This window comes from Ursus arctos, unplaced genomic scaffold (assembly GCF_023065955.2).
Source record: "Ursus arctos isolate Adak ecotype North America unplaced genomic scaffold, UrsArc2.0 scaffold_21, whole genome shotgun sequence".
NCBI lineage: Eukaryota > Metazoa > Chordata > Mammalia > Carnivora > Ursidae > Ursus > Ursus arctos.
The window spans coordinates 19,986,865-20,009,178 of NW_026622886.1; the positions used below are offsets into that span (position 1 = coordinate 19,986,865).

Here is a 22,314-nt window from a genome sequence, read left to right on the forward strand (position 1 = left end):
CCGTGAGTACTCACACCCCACCAATCCGTCCAAGTCTCAGTAGTGACAAGTATCAGAGAGTCGGAAACAACGGGAACAGAAATGCAAAAGCCCTTAAAGGAATTCCAAAGCCCCTGGCACCCGCCCTGTGCAAATTTTGCCAGAAGAGTCAGACACCCCACACTAAACAAATGTTGTCAGTGGGGAAAAGGGGCAAATTAAGCACAGACTCTGAAGACCCTAATGAAAAGGTCCCCATCGTAGACCAGACCCCAAAAGTAGCGCTCTTCTTTAAATTTTAGGCTACAAATAAATTCTTCCTAAGGCACACCTAGCAATCTTTTGTGTTTGGCTCTGCTGTTTGGACATGCATAGTTAAGTTTTTCTTCCAGGCACAAAACCATTTTTCAAGAGCTTCGTGAAAATATGAATATTTTCATGACATGGGATAAGCAGATTTCACTATAATTTATAACCGAATTTTCTAATTCACTTTGGGGCACACACATGATCTGCAATGTTCGCTTTCCCAATGACACACGAGTATGTAACTATGCAGGACATTTTTTTTTTAAAGGTGGCAAAATGAATACTGTCCGGACTCTAACATTTAAAGAGGTTCATCCACAACAGTCACGAGACTGTGTGACAAAAAATAAATAGCCATAAAACTTCTTTTATTTTGTATTATGCCTACTCAACCCATAAATGACCAGGATGTGTCACAATTTTTGCAGTTTCTAAACCATGTTTTTGGAAGCACACAGGGCATTTGTGTGATGCCTATTCAATGTGTAAAAGATCAGGCCACTGAACAGTACTGGTACTTTCGAAACCATGCTTTCCAAAACGCAGAGGGCGAACGCGGCCCGTAACTTTAGGGAAGGGTAAGCCATGCTCCACCTCTTGCCGAACATTTGGCTGATTTCACGCGACAGAAGTCTTTATGGCAACTATTACCATGAACGTGTCCGTTCTCTACAACTCAAAGTAATAAGTGCAACTTGTAAAAGTCAAGTTTTTTTTTATTTAATACATTCTAATCAAATAGTAACAGCAGTAAATAAACACTTTGAAAAACAGGCAGGTATCCCCCTGTATCTGGAAGAGAATTAAGTCAAAGTATTCTACATGGTAGAAGGGAGACAACTGCTGATGTCCATGGTTAGACAATTCAAGGACAACTTGGAAATTTCTACAGCCATTTCCAAAAAGTCAATGGCAACAGGCTGGGACACAGCTACTTGAAAGGATCAAATGTCTGTATCTACATGGTTTTATTAACAGGGTTTGAGTGGCACCTGTAGAGCATGACATTCTTGTCTTTAGCCTTAAAGGAAAAGACAAAGTCTTTTCCGTGTGCACCAGTTTGAAAGAGTTCTGAGATAAGGCTCCCTTAAAACGGATTACTACAGTACTCATTCACATGGGAGAGAGAGTTCATACATGTAGTAAAAAGTCAAATACAGGAGTTCATGGTCGCTTTTTTGGTTGATTTGGTTAATTGCATAAAATGAAGGATAAATACTCACAAGCATATCTGTTTAACAGACTCCTAGGTACATCAAGAACGCAAAAAGAGAAAATGGCCTAAAGGACACTGACCACCAGGCATCTGAGATCGAAGCTAAGCCTGTGTCAGTTGGGCTCCTTCCTCTCCCTCCGTACTCCTGTGTCCCAAGTTCTCTCCCTACTACCGGGGCACGGACCTTTGACCTAATAAAGAGGAACCTCAGAAAGGCAAGGCATTCTGATAAAATGTTCCTTTCGGCCTTTACATGGGACATTGTGTTTTTAACTCAAAAGGATTAACGGGTCTTGGTCAGCCTTAGGAAGGCAAGCATCACTCAGGGGAGAGTAAGTATCTGGGGGAACTTTAAATACCTCGCTACCTCGGCACACGTTTAAATTAGATGAACTTCAGCTGTTTTGAGAATTCCGCGTAGTTATCCAGAGCAGTCACTCAAGTTTTGGTTCTCTTTGACAAAGCTGCATTCGGAGAGACCCTACATGAGGAGGCATGGTTAGAAAAAGAGAAACACTTATACCTGGAATTTATATCCTTCCAAGTAATCTTTTAGTCTTGTTGGTAAAGGCAGTCCCCAGATGGTACCGGTACACTTGTTAATGGTCAGTCTACACAGGTGCTGCAGAGGCGGTGCTGACGTGTAGAGCGGTTTGGTCAGGTAAAGGTGAACGGTGCCGTTCCGGGGGGCTTCTGGGCCCGTCCGCTTATCCTTGCACATCTGAACATAGTAGTCGATCAGATGAACCACACTGTCAAATTGCTTAAGCTTGGACTTGACACATATGATAGAGTCCAATCTGAATTTCCCATCTTGGTATTCGATTCGCAGATTAGTTGGTCCAGCTGATGTCTTAACAGATATGGTTAGTAGGTAGTCTGAGTGCGAGCTATCTCTAATCAAGAAAGTTCCTTCTGGTGCCTCTTTTAATTTCTCTTTGGCTTCATTAACAGTCATACTTCCCCAGTACCAACCTGGGGTTTTTGTTCAAAAAGAAAGAGAAAAGAGGGTAAAATAGTTATTATAACGAATTTCTAAAATAGGGCAAATACTTGGCAACAGTTTTTCTAGCTCTAAGTAGAAATGTGTGAGTGAAAGTTTACCAGAGACAGCCACAAATACTTTTGGTAGAAATTTAATGAAAATGTGGGGCCATTTTACTTTATGAACCCGAACTAAGAGTCAGTTTTCGGTTTTAAAAGGTAGCTTTCTGTAGCTGTTCTTTAAATTATCTGAAGATTTTTCTCCTAATGAAACAGAAGAACATTTGCAATATGACACACTGGCTGACAAAGCATGATGCTTCTAGTTCTATTCAAGGGAAATCAAAGTCACTTAGAAATAAATCAGAGGTTAGAAATAAAAGGCATGCCCTCACAAGAGTGGAAAACCCAACTCCCGTAATTCCAACAGGGTAAAAACCGAAAGAACTTTTTGGAAGGTTGGTGTCCACCCTCCGCCTCCTCAGATCTGTTCAGGGCTCCATCTCCGTTCAAAGCAAAGTGCCGCAGATCCAGCACAACAGAGTCTGCTCGTTGCTTTGATTCCAACTGCCGCATCAGTCATCGAGAAACGAGGGAAACCCCAACTGATAATTACCACTTCAAGTTTACAATCTGCAACTCTTTCAGACTTTGCCCTAATCCAAATTCGATCACAACCGTCGTTCTCCCCAGCATTCTCGATTTGATCTGCCTGCGCCATCCCGGGGTCCAACCCGTTTTCAACAATGACTTCGGGACATTCTGCATAAGAAGTCCGACGATGTGCTCTCCCGCCCTCCCCCCCCCCCCCCACCCGCCAAAAACTGCTCCGATACCTGCACTCTGCCGGCCCGCCCCGCTTAGGGAAAGCCGGTGGTCGGCACTCAAAGACCGGAACTGCAAGCGACCTTTCCCTCCCTAGTGCCTCCAAAACTTCAACTTTGCCCCAAACGTAAGCTTTTAGGATCCAGATTTTGAAAGCTTGCGTGGTTTGCCAGATTTCCCCCCCCCCCCAATCTTTTCTTCTTTCAGACGCCGAGAGACGACAGCGGGCCACGCAAAGCGCAGGACTGCGCTTGAAACAAGTAACACCCTGGGCGCGCAGCCCCTGAAGGCCGCGCTCTGCAGGGGCTCCGCCGGCCGCTTCCCTCCCGGCTCTGCGGCAGCCGCCTGCGCGGTAATCTGTCGGTCCTTGGAACTTGGCCGCCAAGATCCCGGGCTGCCGCGGCCGCTCCGCTCGGGGGCCGGATGCAGCTGGAGCCGCGCGGGCAGCGCAGCGCCCACTCGCCGCCCTCTTTCCCCGCGGAAAGGGAGGCGCCTGGCACTTTCTCCCTCCAGGGTTCAAGCCCCTGTACCGACCCCCAAGCGGCCGCGCTAAACAAAGCTTCCAGCGCCCTAAAAGGCTATTTCCAAGAAGCCCTTCTCGCGCTCTGCCCTCCCCTAGGCCTCCGAGTCCCTCGAGAAACACTTTTCTTTCGCATTCCCAAGGACCCAGGGCCATGCAGGCATCCTCTCCGCTGTCCCCCGCCCCGAGGCGGGGACCGGAACCGAGGGGCCCTAGTTCCATCCCGTTCTTTGCTCCCCACCGCGGCCCGGCTGCCTAGCCGCGCTCCCCGCCAGCAAAGCCTGCAACCGCGTCTTTGGGGAAGCTACCCCTCCCGCACGCGTCGCGGCAGATCGCCTCCCTACCTGTTTGACTGAGCTCCCGTAGGGCCTTCGCCAAACGCGCCGCCTCCGGAGACGGCTCCTCCGCGGATCCCGCGGTCCCCCACTGGCTCTGCGTCCCTTCCGCGCCATTCCCGGAGGGTTCGAGGCACCGCAGGGTCATGGGAGAGGGGTCACCGCGGCAAAGACAGGTGGCCACCCGCGATGGGGTCAGAGAGGGACAAGCGTCCTTCTCGGAAGTCAGTGGGCACCCCAAAACGAGTCCCTGCGGGGTATCCGAAATGGTAGAGGGGGAGGGGATGGGGTGCTTCTGCTTCTTGCTCCCCAGGTCTCAGTGGACGGATGGCAAAGTCCCCCGCAGGCACCCACAGTTTGCCTGCAAAAAGAAAGTATGGGGTTGGGTCAGTCCAAACTGGACCCCTGCGGCTGGGGTGTGGGTGGGGAGACAGAGACGTGGAAAATCCCGGGGACTCCTCCGCGTCTATGCTCCTGCACCATTTAACCCCAAGCATCCAGTGACTGCCCCGGCCCAGCTGTAGAGAAAGGATAAAGAGAGAAGGGATCCAAGACGCAGGAGTTGCGGAGGGGGAGGGGGTGGGGAGGGACAGGGTGAGGGTGGGGAACAGGGTGTCTTCCCGCCCAGGGCTACTGGCTGGAATCGCAGACTAGCAGAGCAGTCACCTGCGGGTAGGGTGGTAAATAGGCTCTGGTCAAGGACAAGCAGAAAAATTGTGCCCCAGTTGGCACTCCAGTACGTTACACTCTGCACAGCCCGGGGGCTCCGGGACGAAACACCCGGAGCCACCAGCCCGGGGCGCCAAGGTACGGAAGCTGCCGCACCCTCGCCCGGAGGCTGCCTCGCTCCCCTCCGCCAGCTTCCCAGCGCCCGCGTGGGGCAGAGGTGTGGGGGCGCCGCCGCACGGAGTGGCTGCCGCTCTCGCAGCCCGGCGGCGGCGGCTGCTGCTGCCGCCGCCGCCGCGGGCGCTGTCGAGGAATCGGCCCAAGCGCTCAGCCCTCGCGGGGGCTCGGAGCTGGAACCCCGGCCGGGGCAGAACAGGAGGCGGTGAGCGCCGCTGGACGTGTAAGACAACAATCGCCGAGCCCTTACCTCGGCCTCGGCCGCCGCCTCCACACCAGGCAGCTTCCCCAGCGGACATGGGGTGGGGGAGCCGGGAGGGGCCCGGGAGAGGAGGGGTGTCTGCCCGATTTTCCCTGTTGACTTTTAATCTGGGAACGAGATGCCTGGGGATGCGCTCTGAGGCGGCCAGAGTTCTCAGCGCCGAGGGCAAACAAAAGCGCCGGGGATCAACGGCTAGAACCCCCGGGCTCCGAAATCCCCCACCCTGGGCAGCTGCTGGCTTTCCCTCTGGCTGCGACCAAGGAGGTGGAAAGAAGAGAAGGAGGAGGAAGGAGCTAGGGCGGGAGGCAGGCGGGTGGGGAGGAGCGGTAGATCAGGTTATTAGGAGGATTATTAATTTGGATGGCAGTTTGGGGCGGGGGAGAAAACTCCGGAGACTTCCCGACGCCTAGAAGGAGCCGAAGAAAGCAGGCAGTAGAGCCCGGCCGCGGGACAGAGCCGCGGCTCGGGCTCTGTCTCCGGAGGTTCTGAACTGCGGAAGCCAAGGCCGCCCGGCGCTCGCGGCCGCGCCCCGCTGCCCTCCCCGGCGACCCTCCTCGGGGAAGAGCCTTCGGGCTCCCCGGATCGTACCTGCCGCCAGCCCCTGGCCGAGCTCCTCCGGCGCCCCGGCTGCGGGCGCAGGGGATCCTGAGGCTGTGCGCGCGGGGCTCCGGCGCGCACTGTCCGCGGCCCGCGCAGCGCCGGTAGCGGCGGGCGAGGAGTCTCATGCTTCAGGGGAAGCCCAAGGCCCGCGAGCCGCGGTGGCGGCGGCGAGACATGGCAAGAGTTAAACGTCTGTCCCCGGAGCGGGGTGTGCGCGCGACTTCCCAGCCCCGCGCGCCTCCCTCGCTCCCCGCCTCCCTCCCCTGTCCGCGCTCCCCGTGCGCCCCGCCCGGATGCTGCGGAGGCCGCTTTCCAGGAACTTTCCAGGAATCCACCTCACGTGACCGCGGCCCCCGCTTCTGCTTTAAAGAGGCTCCGGCGCGAATGCGCAAGCTTCAGGGGAGGCGGGCTCAGCGCGCTCGGTGCGGGGCTGGGGCGGCGTGGCTGCCTGGGAATCCGTCCGCCTCCGCCCGTACAGCTCCGACTACTCGGAGGCGCTCACGAGTAGCGCCCCTGCCACGGCCCTCCCCGCCTCGGCGGCCGGAGCCTGCCCCCCGCCATGTCCGCTGTGCGCGGGGGTCTGAGGACTAAGAGACATCCACAGCCAGCCGCGGGGTTCTGTCTCTCCCACCCTCTCCGCGCCTTCTCGACGCGACCCTCCCGGCCGCACATTTTGTGAGCGGGGTGTGGGAGGGACGGGAGTCCCCGACAACGGCCCCTCTCGCTTTACAGCACAGTAATGGAGTGGAAGAGGCCCCTTTCCAGGCGCCCGAGCTCCCGACCGAGAGCCGGAGGGAAAGGGCCGAAGGCAGCGGGCCGGTGGCAGTGCCCTCGCTCAGGTCCTACAACGCAGCCGGCCGGCGGAGAGCGGCGCCTCCTTAAGCAGCGCTAGCGGCTCTCAGTCTCCTCCCCCAGGCGCTCCAGCTCGCCGTCTCCCGCACCGGCCCCGCCGGGCTCCTCCTCCTCCTCCTACAGTTCCTCCGGCTCCTCCACTCCGCTCCACTGTCTCCTTCCGGCTGGCCGCCCCGCTCACCTGCACTGACTGCTGAGCGGGCGCCCTTACCTGCGCGCCCCGGTGGTGCTGGGCGGCCGGCTCGGTGCTTGCAGTCCCGAGAGCTCTTGTCTCGGCGATTTCCCGCAGGGCTAGCGCCCAGGAACTGGGATTTCGGAAAGATCCCGTCACTTCCCTGCGCGGAGACCCTCACCTCCTCCCACCCGGTTGGAGGCCACCTGGCCTCAGTTGGAACTCAGCTCCTTGCCTGCATGCCCGTCTCCACAATGTGACCTACTTTAAATGTGACCTACTTTTTTGAAAACCATTAACACTCACGGGAAAACCGGATCCAAAATTTCGATAACCATTTTTCTTTGAAATACTATTCTATTGCATCACTGCTCAAAAGCTTGAAAGGTCAATGGCCACTTTCAGTTGAAGCAGGGGCTAAGGGGAAGTTGGGCGAGGAAGGGGGAGGAGGCGTGGGGGAGGAGCGGCTCACAAACCTTGCCTGGTGCCCCCCCTGCTGGCCCTAGGAGGAAACGTAAACCAGCTTCCCGCCTCCCGGGCAGGGAGTCAGGGAGGAATGGTTTTCTCAACAATTTTCCAGCTTTTGAGTAAATAACTATGCAAATGATAGGCAGGTGAGCCAAGAAGTGAGGGGGCATTTCTCAGCTAACAAAGAGCTTTGTCAACGATAGAGTTGTGTGCATGGCATCAGGGTGGGTTTTTAGAGTCTTCCATGTGGCAGGCAGAGCTTATTCAACCCAGATTAAAACTGCCTATAAAGTAGCTGAATAATTTTGCCAAGTCATTTAACTGTCTTTGGACCCCCGGCCTTTTCTATAAAACTAAGGGACTGGACTTCGGTCCTGGGTCAGGAACTGGGATGAATGAACAAATCAGATTCCATGCAGAGTTTGTGTATAGTCTGAGGCCCAGAACCTTTAAGAACTACTAGTCATCTAATGGGGTTCGCTATGTTCTAAATTATTCCACATGGCTTCTATTCCTTTCTAGAGAATCCCAGATGAAGGGTGTACCCACTGTTCTGTAGTTTAAATTTTAAAAATTTAAACATTTTACAAAGGTAAATTTCTATTTGTCAGTTGAAATGAATCTGCCAGCAACCCTCCTTAATGTGCTTTCCTGTTGCCTCCTAACACGTGCCATTCCCTCTTTCACACACACTGTTCCCTCTTCCCGGGATGCCCTTACCCAGGTTGGGTGTGTGGACAGCCTTAATCATTCAGGTCCTGGCTCAAAGTCATCTCCACAGACAGTCATTGTCCACAAAAATTACAGTAAGCACAATGCCAACTATAGGGGCACCAAACTTTGTAGCAAATAAGATTTCAACTTTTGTTACTGAAATGTTTCCCAGCGATGCCCAGCATTTTGTTGGCCTTCTTAATCCCCAAGAAACACATATGGGAGCCTCTTAGAAAATATTTATGGGATCATGTTAAGTGAAAAACAGTAGAATATGAAGTTGTATATATGCTATGATTACAGCATTATAAAATTATGTATGCCTGTGGGCAAAAACAGAAGGAAATGTGGAGAAATGAAAGCAGCTGCTTTTGGGGTGGCAGGATATGGGTGAATTTTTAAATTTGACTTTCCTAATGCTTTTCCAGTTTTTTTTTTTTAAGATTTTGTTTATTTATTTGACAGAGAGCACAAGCAGGGGGAGTGGGAGAGAGAGAAGAAGGCTCCCCTCTGAGCAGGAAGCCCCATGTGGGGCTCGATCCCAGGACCCCAGGATCATGACCTGAGCCAAAGGCAGATGCTTAACGAACTGAGCCACCCAGGTGCCCCTTTTTCCAGTATTTTTGATACAGTTATAATTTTCCAAAACTGCATGTGGATCAGTGTCTTCAGTGACTCGAAGGGAGTCACGTGTAATTTGTAGAGCTTATGACCCTAGTCCTGATGGATCTCTCTCCTGAACTCCCAGACGTGTCACTCAGCATTGCCTTTCAGATGTCTAATAGACATCCCCAGTTTAACATGTCCCAAACTGAGACCCGATAATTTCTTAAAACAACCCCAAGACAAAAACAAAAGCGATTCCTCCTTCATTTCCCCCATCTCTGAAAAATGTCATTTCTAGTCTTCATCAGCTCTGGCTAAAAGCCTTTAAGTCATCCTTGCGTGCTCTTTTTCACACACCCCACATCCCACGTGTTGGCCAATCCTTTGACTGGATTTCATAATGAACCTAGAACTGAAGCCCTTGCCACATTTCCAGCAGACACCAGCCCAAGCCTAGCTTACCAGTCTCGGCCTGGCTGTGCTACGGCCTCCTGCTGGCACCCTTGTCCCTCTGACAGACTCTTCCTGACAGAACAGTGAGAATAATCCTGTTTAAACCAAGTCATGGCATATCCCTCCTCTGCTCCAATCCAAATGGCTGCATCACACCAGAGTGAATGACAAAATCTGAGTAGCTACTCACAGCACCCTACAAGATCTGGTTCCATTTACCTCTCTGATCTCATCCCCTCCTGCTCTTTTCCTTGGTCACTGCTTAAAATACATTGGCCTCCTTGCTGTTTCCAAGACCTACTGCCCTTGCTCCTTCCTCAGAGCCTTCTATGCTGTCTCCTTGACCCACCACGCTCTTCCTTCAGGTATTTGCAAGTTTGCTCCCTCACTTCCTCAGACCACCTTTTCCTTCAGTGCCACCTTTTTAGGGAGACCTTGCCTGACCACCCTATTCAGAATCGACCTGCTCCCACACACATTTCTCTCTCTTCGCCGCTCTAGCTTTCTCCCTAATGCTGATCACGATCTAACCTAGTTTATATGTTATTTACTGGTCTGGTTTCCTATCTCCTGCACTAGAACGTAAGCTTCATGAGGACATGTATTTGTATTTGCACTGTTCCCAGCTATATCGCAGCACCTCCACTAGTCCCCAGCATGTAGCAGCCAGTCCACCTGACTGTTGGGTGAGTGAATGGATGGTGGGCAGTGCTTTAGCCACATGGCTTTAAAGTGAAACTGCCCAGCCGGGATCTTAAATCTGCTACCCCTTGCTACAGGAGTGAACTTTGGCAAATTAGTTAGCCTTTTACACAGATAACAGTGGAACTTACCTTATGGGGCCGTGGTGAGAACTAAATAAGATCATCTATATCTCATATTACATCTCTATATCTCTCTAAATCTCTGTCTCATATCTGTTCTGTTCAGTGGAGCAGGTGCGTGGCTGCAGTGGGGGACTGTCATTCTACTTGAAGCGGAGAGGGAGAGTGATTTTCACAAAGCTGGAGAGTTTCTTCTGTCGCCTGCATTGAGGAATTGCCAAGGCTTGAAAATCCCAAACTGGATGTTCTTGATTTGCAATGCAGATGTTCTAGTACCAGAATTGACAAGTGCTCCACGCTGAGCTTTTGCCTAGCTGCAGAGAGTTCTTTAGTTTTTGTTTTAGGGGTGGGGGAGATATAGGATGATCATTGGCTCTTGTGTCTGAAGTGCATGTGAGCAAAAGGTACACTTTTAATTGGCCACCATCTCTTCCTTTTAAACTTTGCCATGTCACCATCACCACCACAACCATCTCTCTCTCTCTCTCTCTCTCTCTCTCTCTCACACACACACACACACACACACACACACACACACACACACACACACACCCCGCACCCTCACAAATCCCTGTGATTCTGGAACCCATTGCTCTGGAGAGCATGTGACCCAGGTTAGTCAATAGAAGTATCTTATTCCCCTGGACACAGGTTTTTCCAGTATCACAGCCCAAGCAGATTATTATTTTTTTTTAGGATTTGATGTAAGTGCTGCAAGAGGAATGATCCCTCCTCTTCTGAGACGATGAGCAGTAATGACCATGTAAGCCAACTTTCCCACCATGTAGGAGTCCAAAGAATGAAAGCGACGGAGAGGAAAGCAGAGCTCAGGTTTGAGTGAGAGGAAGAGGTTCCTGAGTACTTGACTCCAATATGCCTGAGGCTGCACTACCCTTGGCCTTCTCAGATATCAGAACCAACGAGTTAATTTTTCCCTACCTCGTTTGATTTGGGTTTCTGTAACTTGTAATCAGCGATGCTCTTGTGGGGTGTGGTGAGTTGGACAGGGAGGAATCCATGGGAGGGAACGGATGGAGAATTGAGAAGATGCAGAACAGAGCTGTCTTCTCTATGACGAGCATCTCTTACTTCTCTGGTGCTTCTCAATACCAATTCCCTTTCACAATGTCCTGCTTGCTCCATCCCCACAACGGAGGACACTCCCTGGTGTTCTGGCTGGCTTCAGTGCTCTGGGTCAGGGATTGCAGGAGGGAAAAGCCAGGCTTTCCCCTAGACTTCTAGGACCCAGGAACTTGGGAGATGGCCATGCCCTTGGTCTTTCTATGCACAGAAGTTGAGGGGAATCATATTCTAGGGCAGTAGTTGTCAATATAAAGTCACTGATCTCTCAGAAATTCTGGTAAAATCTATGGATCAGAGTTCACAAACCACCTGCCTATGGGCCATATTTGATCCTTCAGGCTGTTATGGTTGGTGTGCCAAGATTCTTTTTTATTTTATTTTATTATTATTTTTTAAAGATTTTATTTATTCATTTGACAGAGAGAGAGACAGCCAGCGAGAAAGCAGTGGGGAGTGGGAGAGGAAGAAGCAGGCTCCCAGTGGAGAAGCCTGACGTGGGGCTCGATCCCAGAACGCCAGGACCACGCCCTGAACCGAAGGCAGACGCTTAACGACTGAGCCTCCCAGGCGCCCCCAAAATTCTTTTTAAGAATTAAAATTCTTTAGATTTCACCCCCAAAGTGATCTAGATTTCTGCTTTCTCTTAACCAACCCTAGACTCTGTCAACACTGGATCCCATTCCCTCACAGCAGTGATCAGCTGAAGCAGGGTAGTGGCTGCCCCTTTAGAAGGCACATTCACCACAGTCGTCCTGTCCACCGCAGTCCTCACCATCCCCTGTGGTCTCCCCAACATTGAACATTACTTGCCATTTGTCATCACCCTTGTATTGTTGTTTCTCTCGTGGTGAAGAAGTATTTCTCTGGACCCAGGTCTCTACCAGAAGCAGGGAAATAAAAGATCCAAAGACTGGATATTTCAGGACAAATCGGAAAGACCTTATTTCTCTGTGAAAGTGAAACATACTCCTCTGTGTATTTAAGCAAAGGGTGGCCAGGTTCTCCTACCTGACCTATTTCATTCTCCTATATCCCTACGTGGCCCAGGCATTTATGTACAGGCTGCATCTAAGACTTTCTCTGCAGAAAAATGTTGTGGAAGCCCAGATTCAGGGGATTAATTGATAATCTGAAGGCCGACTATGAATCCCGAGGGTCCTCTTGACCTCAGGTGAGAACCCTGGCTGAAGGGTGATAGCCTCTGTGGAAGTACTGCTCCGGAGAGAAAAGTCTGCCCTCACCGTTGTACGGGGCTCTCTTCACTGCGACTGCTCTACGTGGTCAGAAGATCATCAATCTTAAGACTTTGGTGCTAGAAAGGATATTATTTCACTAGTGCAAAATAATTTTCTTTGTCTCCTTTCTTCTCCCTCACGACGTTCTAATCCTCTGAACTCCTTGTTTCTCAAACACACCGAGCTTCACTTAGGGCCTTTGTACTTGTTCTCCCTGAAATGTGCTTTCCCCAATATTCTCATGGAATCATTCCCTCACTTTGTTCAGGTCTTTGCTCAGAGAGCCTTCCTCTTTCTTATCAGTGACCCTTTCTTTCTCCTGCTTTATTTTTCATCTCAGCACTTACTACTACCTGACATTACAATGGTTTTTGTTTGTCATTTGTTTCATGTCTCTCTCCCCTTGGACTTTGTCTATATAATCACGACCGTGTTCCCAGTACCTAAAGAAGCTCCTGGCCCCTGGTAGATACCCAGGGTAAAGTTATTGAATGAATGAATGACTTGAAGGCATCTACAAGTAAGGAAACTGAAACGCTTTTACTGTCTTCTTTCTGGCCCGGGTGCCTGAATTCTCATCTTCCCCAACTAGATATGCTTCTCACCCTAATCTGTGGTTTAGCCTTCGGACTCTGGTCTGCTACCAAGAGGTCCTTCTCCTTAATCTCCTGGAGTTTGACCTCACAACTATGGTGCTTAGTAGACAGCATGTGAGGGACTCACCCACTTACAAAACATTCATGAGGACTTAAATGTTCCAGGCCTTGTAGACAAATATAATTCAGCCCACTCTTAAGGGGGTCTGGGTTTAGTGAGAAAGACGCCACCGACAATTCATTCTAACAAAGGGTTAAAAGTCATGGAGAAATGCACAAACTGGTTTTGCAAACAGCTGGGAAGCGTCACTCCAAACCACCTTGGGAAGTCCAGAAATGCTTCACAGGAGTGGGAATCTTGCTCAAGCCCCTTAACTTCTTTGGATTCTTGTTTTCTCATGAAAAATTTGGATTTGATGGGCAGTTAAGTTTCCTTCTCATTCAAATCACCCTCCAAGCCCTGTTCCACGACCTTTTGCAATTGATGGTGTTATTAGACCTAAGCCTGGGCGGCTTAGGTATGTTTGATTTTCCAGCGAGGATCGCAAAGGTCAAGGCCTGGAATGATGATGTGGTAAGCAGAGCAGTCAGAAGAAATACCTGTTAGTAAATAACAAACACCGCTCCTGGCTTAGTCATGGAATTCTGAGAAGCACCAGCACCCAGTGAACCAATCTGGAGATTGGCAGTCATGGATGAGACTAACTTTAACCTAAGGCATGTGGCACAGCTACAAAATGCGACTCTGACTAACACAAACAATCACCACCTCCGCGAGTCACCAGACAACCTCCATATACGTTCCACACTGAAAGGCCCACGGATCACCCATACAGGCCTTTTCTGCTAACCTAGCACATTCAAACTAGCACAGTCAAGGGTCATGCCCTGACATAATGGCAAACAATAGAATATCTTCAGTTCACCTGTATATGATGGCTTAAATCTCTCTTCACCAATATATTATAGCATATACCTGATTTTATTCTTATAACACTTTGACAGTGGTAGGAAAAAAAAAAATGATAGTTTGCATGTGAATAAATAAAGCCAAAGTAGATTAAGTAGGTTGTTCTGTACTTGTAAAGAAATCGTCCTTAGGAAAACAGTATAGGGTTTAATATGAACAAAGAAAACATTTTAAGTGGAAAAGTAGCTTGGCGGGTAAGTTACTCTTAAAATAGGTCATTCAAATCGCTGAAAGTGCTATTAAAACAAATGTGGCTGCAATATTATCAAAGGCTATTTACAATATTTGAACAAAAGCAAGTGATAAATACTTGAGGGGGAAAGTTAGTTTCCTTTGTTTTGTTTTAAAACCCTCCCAACCAAGAAATTGTTACATTTCAGTATGTGCCAACAATTCTAAAATAAACACAAAAGTGAAGTCTTAGTTCTTACAAAATTAAAAAAAATCTATTTAGAAATAACTCTGTGAACATTGTGCTGGTAAGTCCTGTCATTTTTCTCTTCGGCTTTTCCAGTGTTGCTGAGAAGACTTTTATTTCAAGTTGTCCCTTTTTTTTCCCCTCCCATTTTTAAAACCAGTACTTAAAAGAGGCGAATTGGTCTGACAACATCATCAGGCAAATCCTTGTCTTTCATGACACAGTATTTGCAGCCCAAGGTCTACCATGCCTTCTGTTTTGCCACTAGCACCTACTCTCCCCTGCCCCGTGCTCATTGCCAACCAGATTAGTTATCCCGTAGTCTGTTGTTTTCAGCCATTTAATGGACAAAAATAAACATGACATAATAACGATGGTATAGTAAATAAAGATGGTATGAATAAATAAATATCACTGATAGCAACTGGGAAATCAGAGGACAGTTATAAAAGACAATGTCTCACACAAAGACAGTCACTACAAAAGAATAAAACACGAAACCCTGCTCAAAAGAAATGGATGATCTGTATAGCCCTATCTCTATTGAAGAAATAGATTCCAGATTCAGAAAGCTTCACTGGTAAATTTTACCAAACACTAAGAGATAACACCTATTCTTCATAAACTTTTCCCCCAAAATAGAAGTGGGAACATTTCACAATTCCTTCTAGGAGGCCAGCATCTTTCTAGATACCAAAGACAGATAAGACAGAAAAGAAAACTATAGACCAATATCCTCAAAAGCACAATCACAAAATATTAGCAAACTGAATCCAGAATATATAAAGAAGATAATATATGAATGACCCATTTGGATATATTCCAGGAAGGCAAGGTTTGTTCAATATTCAAAATCAGTCAGTAATTCACAATCTCAACAGACTAAAATAGTAAAATCATATAATTATTTTAATATATGTAAAAAATAATCATTTATAAAATTCAACATACATCCATCATAAAAAAGTTTCAGCAAACTAGGAATAGAAGAAAACTTCCTCAATCTGACAAACCTTATCTACAAAAAAACCCCAGCTAACACCATTCTTAATGGTGAAAGATTGAATGCTTTCCCCCATAAGATTGGGAACAAAGCAAGAATGCCCATTTTTACAACTTCTTTTCACTATTGTGATGGAGATCCCAGCCTGTGCATTAAGACAAGAAAATAAATAAAAGTTTATAGATTGTAAAGGAGAAGTAAAAATGTCTTCAATTGCAAACAGCATAATCATCTACATAGAAAATTCTAAGGAATCAAAAATACAAATAGTTACTACACTAAATATGTGAGTCTAGCTAGGTTTCAGGATACAAGGTCAGTACAAAAAATAAGTTGTTTTTCTATTTACTAGCAACAAACTATTGGAAATTGAAAATGTTAAGAATATCATCTACAATAGGTTTAAAAACATAGAAAAGTTAAAGATAAATGTAATCAAAGATGTGCAAGAGCTGTACATGAAAAAAAATCTTTAATGCTGAAAAATTAAGGAAAATTAAACAAATGAAAAGAGAGATCATGCTCATGGATGGGAAGGATCAATATTGTGAAGATGTCATTCTCCCTAAATTGATCTATAGATACAACACAATCCTAAGCAAAACCTCAACAGCCTTTTTGTTGTGTTGTAGAAATCAACAAACTGATTCTATAATGTATTTGGAAATGCAAAGGACCTAGAAATCATCTTTGAAAAAGGCTAACAAAGGTAGAAGATTCACTCTATTTGTTTTTTTTTTTTTTAAGATTTTATTTATTTATTTGACAGAGACAGCCAGCAAGAGAGGGAACACAAGCAGGGGGAGTGGGAGAGGAAGAAGCAGGCTCCCAGCAGAGGAGCCTGATGTGGGGCTCGATCCCATAACACCAGGATCACGCCCTGAGCCGAAGGCAGATGCTTAACGACTGTGCCACCCAGGTGCCCCAAGATTCACTCTATTTGATTTGAAGATTTATTATTTTTTTTAAAGATTTTATTTATTTATTTGAGACAGAGAGAGAGAGTGCACAAGCAGGGGGAGCAGCAGAGGGATAGTCAGAAGCAGGCTCTCTGCTGAGCAGGGATCCCTAGGTGGGGCTTAATCCCAAGACCCTGGGATCATGACCTGAGCTGAAGGCAGACGCTTAACCAACTGAGCCACCCAGGAGCCCCTTGGAGATTTATTCTAAAGCTATAGTAATCAAGACAGGGTAGTACTGATCTAAAGATGGACATAAAGATTAGGGGAACAGACTAGAGAGTCCAGACATAGATCACCAAACTATAGTCAACTAATTTTGAACAAAACTGCCCCGGTAATTCAATGAAGAAAGGATAGTTTTTCAACAAATGGTGCAGAAGAATTGGATATCCATACACCAGAAAAATGAAACTTGACCCTTACTTCATACCATACACAAACATTAATTTTTTTTTTTAAAGATTTTATTTATTTATTTGACAGAGATAGAGACAGCCAGCGAGAGAGGGAACACAAGCAGGGGGAGTGGGAGAGGAAGAAGCAGGCTCGTAGCGGAGGAGCCTGATGTGGGGCTTGATCCCAGAACGCCAGGATCATGCCCTGAGCCGAAGGCAGACGCTTAACGACTGAGCCACCCAGGCGCCCCACAAACATTAATTTTAAATGGATCATAGACTTAAATGTAAGGGACAAAACTATAAAACTTCTGAGAAAACATAGGAGAAAATCTTGTTACCTTGGGTCTGGCAAAGGCTTCTTAGGACACAAACATCACAAATGGTAAGAAAAAATTGGTACATTGGGACTTCATCAAAATGAAAAATTCCTGCTCTTCAAAAGATAACGTGAATATAGCTCAATAAAGCTGTTTTAAAAAGATAATGTTAAGAATATTTTTAGGGGCACCTGGGTGGCTCAGTCGGTTAAGCGTCTGCCATTGGCTCAGATCACGATCCCAGGGTCTTCGGATCGAGAACTGCATCTGGCTCCCTGCTCAGTTGGGAGTCTGCTTCTCCTCCTGCCTCCCCCTGCTTGTGCCCATGAGCGCTCGCTCTCTCTTTGTCTCTTTCAAATAAATAAATACAACCTTTAAAAAGAGAAAAAAGAAAAAATTTAAAAACCACAGACTTGGAAAATCATTAGAAAATTCTATATCTGATAATAGATATTGTAGATATAAGAATATTCATGAAGAACCTTTACAACTCAATAAGAAAAATATAAAAATCCAACTAAAAAGTGGTCGAAATATTTAAACAGACACTTTCATCACAGAATATGTATAAACGACAAATTAGTTCATTAAAAGATGTTGATTTGAATTTAGGGAAATCTAAATTAAAACATAATAAAATACCATTGCGCACCCACTAGAACTTCTAAAATTTAAAAGACTGACATTACCAGCTATTGGCAGACATACGAAGCAACTGAAACTCTCAGATTCCTGGTGAGAATGGAAAATGGTAAAACCACTTTAAAATAGCTTAGTGGTAAAACAAACAAACAAACAATGTAATAGCTTAGTGGTTTCTTATAAAATCAAACACACACTTAATATGTTTAACAGCAATACCGCCCCCAGGTGTTTATGCAAGAGAAATGATTTCGTATGTCTACACAAAGGCCTGTATATGAATGTTTATAACAATCTTAGTCATAGTAGCTAAAGACTGGAAACAACCCAAATGTTCAGCAACAGGTAAATAGGCTAAAAAATTGTACTACATCCAGACCATGGAATAATACTCAGCAATAAAGAAAAAATTTTAAAAAGAGCAAACTAGTGACACATGCAACAACATGAATTAGTCTCAAGAGCAATATGTTAAGGATGAGAAGCCAGGCACAAAAGGCTATGTATTATAGGATTCCATTTACATGATTTTCTGGAAAACAGATTAGATGTTGCCAGGAAATGGGAGAGGGTGAGGAGACACCAAAAGGGAGCATGAAGGGACTTCTGCAGTCGGTAGAAAGATGTTACATCTTGAATAAGCCAGCAATTACATGACTATATACAATTGACACAACTCATTGAATGATACTTTAAAGGGGTAAATTTTATTTTATGTAAATTATTCCCCAATAAACCTGACTCTTAAAAAGATAAAACTGAAAAATAACTAACTTGGAGAGGAACAACTTAAAGGTCTAGACACCCCTCCTTCACCCCCAGCTTAATTCAAGTGATTCAAGAAAGAGACTAGTTCAGGGCCAGAGAAATTACAGATAAGAAAAGATACTGATTTACCTTTAGTACAAAAACTGATTTAAAAATAGCACTCTTGGGGCGCCTGGGTGGCACAGCGGTTAAGCGTCTGCCTTTGGCTCAGGGCGTGAGGTACAGAGGGTGAGATGTGAGAGGCTCCCAAGAGCCTGTCGGGTTAAGGGTATGCCGCTCTTCCAGCACGTAGATGTGTTCGCCACCCCAGAAGCTCCTCCAACCCCATAGTTTAGGGGTTCTGTGGAGGTTTTATTCTGCAGGCATGATGGATTCAATCACTGGCCAGTGGTGACCGACCTCCATCTCCCGCCCCTCTGCCCTCCCCGGAGGTGGGGGAGCAGGGCTGAAAGTTGTAAGCCTCTAATCATCTGGCTGCCTTTTCTGTTGACCGGCTCCCATCCTGAAGCTAGCTAGGTCCCCACAGGACTCACCTCATTAGCAGACAAAAGATAATCATGTCTAAGGGTTTTAGGAGCACTGTGCCAGATACATACTTTTTATTAAAGCACAGGCAGCTAGTGTCCTTATGAGGTCCCGGCTCCAACCTGGAACACACCTGTAGCTTTCGACTCCTCACAGGTATTCGCGTCTTTCATGTGAACTTTGACTGGGTGTGCCTTGGGATTTCCTCCGGATCTAATTTATCTTTGCCTTCCTGTAACACCTTCTCAATGCGTCACACAAACGCGATTGTCAGAAAACGTGTTGGAAAGACGATTTCCTATTTAAAAATCACTTACATGGCTGGGTAGAACTGTTAAATTACTGACTTATTTTCTCTAATTCCCATTCTGCACCCCCACCCCCAAAACTTGGCACACGAACGGCGCGATTCTCCCCCATGAAGACAAGGGCAAAGGACTTCCAGACGCGGCTGGAGGACAGGCCCCTGGGGAAGGTACCTCCAGCCGGTTTCTTCTGGTGCCGGAGAGACACAGGGCTGCCCGGTGCCTCGAGTAGTTCCCTTTTTTCCAGCTTCTCTGCCCATCAAGTTAAATAGTCCCTAAGAGTAAATAAATGTGGCAAAGATAAAACAAATATTTTTTTCCAATTGGATTGGTTCATTCCTTGTGTGGGTTCAGATGAGGGAGAACCAGAATGTTTTGATTAAATCAGCTGTTGCCATGAAATGATTTGCTTGTTTACTAACGGGCTGTCTTACTTCTTGTCATTATCTACCAAAGTGGGAATTCTTGATATTATTGAGTGGACAGCTTTGAATAGGAAAATGGCAAGGTTCCTTAACCTAATGTTCTGACCATGTTACAAAGTGTAAAAGCACGGAATCCAAGGCAACAGGCAAGTCCCAACACTGCGCAGTCGCAGAGCAGAGAAAAAAGAGAGGCAGGCGGGCTCTCTGTGTCCCATTTACGAGTCTCTCCAGACGGTGTGTTTCTGACAGCTAAGTTCTCCACTTTCCTTGCTTTTTATATATCACATGTGCATCTCCCCCAGGCTCCACCATGATTTGGCCTCCTGGAGGAGGGCAGGCAGTGTTGCTCCGGTGACTGCCAAGTACGGAGACCACGGTTCTTCCCAACCTAAAAGGTCTTCATGGTCTCCTGAGGAGCCACTGACTCGATGGTGGTGACCCCGGACGACTGCGAACAGAGAGGATGCCAGATAACATCTATTGGATCTGTCGGGCATTGTTTTAGGACTTGAGCGTATTAACTGATTCATGCCTCACCACAACGCCATGAGGGAGGTCACTTTAATACCATCATTTTACACATGAAAAAACTGTGCCTGATCAATGCTAAATAACTTGCCCAAGCAGAGAAGTCCTAAGTGACAGAGCCAACTTTGACCCCACATATTGTGGCCCTAGACCCAAGGGTTACAAATCGATACACACACTGCTTAGTAGTGTTAGTCGGAATAGCAACCAAGAACACTTGAGTCTTAATCATATGCCAGCCATGATGCTTAGCTATACGTATTAACCTCAGTCCTCCCAAGAACTCGATCAGATAGATGCGTATCATCCTCTTTTTACTGAGGCACAGAGAGGTGAAGGAACTCACCTAGGGTTACCCAGCCAGTAAGTGAAGGAACCAGGTTTCAAGTCTGTGGGGAGTGCCTTTGGAGGTAACACTCTCGGGCGTTTCTGCTTTTGCTCACGGGCGCTGCGACCTTTGGCTTTGTGGGACAGGTGCACGCTCCTACCGCCAACACTTTGTGACGTACATTCTATGCTGTCTCCCCTGGGAAGAGATCCAAAGAGCCACAGAACAAGTCATACTAGAGGCCCAGGCTATGGTACACATCTGCTCTGGTCTATTTGTTTGCCGGCCCAGCATTTTCCCCTCGTTTTGGTAAGAGCGCTCTGGTTTCCTGTTGGGGAATGTATTTGTTTTCTGTTGTTGTCCTAACAAATGACCACTAGCTTAGGGCCTTAACACAACACAAATTTATGATCTTACGGTTCTGGAGTTCAGTCATCCAAAATAGGTCTCGCCGAACTAAAGTCAAGATGTCAGCGGGGCTGAATTTCTCTGGGAGGCCCTCGGGGACCGTCTGCTCTTCTGCCTTTTCCAGTGTCTAGAGACGCCCACGTTCCTGGGCTCATGGCTGTGTTCCTCCATCTTCAGAGCCAGCAGCGTCAGGCCAAGTCCTTCTCACACTACCATCTCTCTGGTTGCTCCTCTTCTGCCTCCTTCCACTTACAACCCTGTTGCTTGTATCGGGTTTACCTGGATCATCTCCCTAGCTGAGGGAGCTGACTGGCAACCTTAATTTCCCTGTGCCACATAGTCTATTCATGGTTTCCCGGGGTTAGGATAGATACCACTCTGGAGCGTTATTCTACCTGCCACCGCAAACCTCCCCTTTTCACTCTCAGATCACATATTCTGGGTTTGTCCAACTGAATCAACCCTGGCTCAAAGGATGGGTTTGGGACTTTACGGGAATTCTTGGAAAAGAGGGGCCCTCCTCACCCCCCCAAATTGCCAAACACAGCTCATCTGCTCTGAAGATGGCTAGGGGTGGGGCCTCTCCCCGACTGGTCAGGTCCCTTTCTGTAAGGGCTGTGAGGTACTGTGACAGTCCTCCCTGCTGCTTCGGTTGATAAGCCAGTAGCTGTGCTCACCTTTGCCAAAACATGGAACGAGCATTCCTAACAATGAGGCCTCTTCCTCCTGCTGCTTAATCTTTAGGGACCTACAATTTGGTACTTACAACCTCTAAAACACAGAGACAACTAGAATAAGATCTCTTTAATGCTATCCAGCTTAGCACTGCTCAGTTACTTTGTTTAGTCCTTGCTAGCTTGATTTGAGCATCAGGATTGAACACCAATGTTCAGCATTTTGACTCCTCTCGAGCCCCTTCTTTGTCTTTCTCAGCATCCCGGAAGTTTTAAAAAATGCAGTAAAATATCTCTTTGCCGGGATCCACCTGAAGGACATGTTATTAGTCGGGCTTCTGCTGGGTGAATGCTATGTGACAAATGACTACAAATCTCCGTGGCATATCAGAAGCATTTCTTTTTCTTTCTCCCAGGTCTGTGGGGCTGCTGGGACAGCTCTGTGTTGGGCTGCAGATTGGGATCAGGTCCACTCCACATTTCTCTCATTTTCCTTGGACCAGAAGGTGCCCAGGACAGTTCTTCTCATGGTGGACGACAGGACACGAGGCCAAGCCAAACTACAGGAACACGTTTAAAGTCTCTGCTCATCCCATGTCCACTAATATATTCCATTGGCCAAAACAAGTCAGATGCCAAGTCCAACATCAGTGGATGGGGAAATATACTCTGATCCCTCCAGTGGGGGGCACTATAGAGCAACATGGCAAAGACTGGATGCATTCCAAAGGCGTGGGGGGAGAGAAGAATTGGAGTAATCTAATCCT

The 22,314-nt window shown here is 47.3% G+C and overlaps 2 protein-coding genes across 5 annotated transcripts in view; both read right to left on the reverse strand.

Annotated features, from left to right (window-relative positions):
* Positions 1-986: 986 nt before the first annotated feature.
* On the reverse strand, positions 987-7,285 carry SOCS2 (suppressor of cytokine signaling 2). Of its 3 annotated transcripts, none has more exons than XM_044384531.3 (3): positions 6,937-7,285; positions 4,178-4,529; positions 987-2,479 (listed from the first exon to the last, which is right to left on the reverse strand). In XM_044384531.3, exons 2-3 carry the CDS (start codon positions 4,314-4,316, stop codon positions 2,022-2,024), a joined length of 597 nt encoding a protein of 198 aa, XP_044240466.1. In that variant the 5' UTR covers positions 4,317-4,529; positions 6,937-7,285; the 3' UTR covers positions 987-2,021. The 3 variants fall into 3 exon arrangements, with proteins under 3 accessions (XP_044240466.1, XP_026355685.1, XP_026355686.1); XM_026499900.4 differs by lacking the exon at positions 6,937-7,285 and adding an exon at positions 5,862-6,151; XM_026499901.4 differs by lacking the exon at positions 6,937-7,285 and adding an exon at positions 5,262-5,794.
* Positions 7,286-8,507: 1,222 nt separating this feature from the next.
* Positions 8,508-22,314, reverse strand: part of MRPL42 (mitochondrial ribosomal protein L42) — a 72,966-nt gene continuing 59,159 nt past the window's right edge. For both annotated transcript variants that reach the window (XM_057316274.1, XM_057316271.1), the window contains one exon: positions 8,508-20,663. The gene's annotated coding sequence lies outside the window, so the exon portion shown is untranslated. The remainder of the gene's footprint in view (positions 20,664-22,314) is intronic.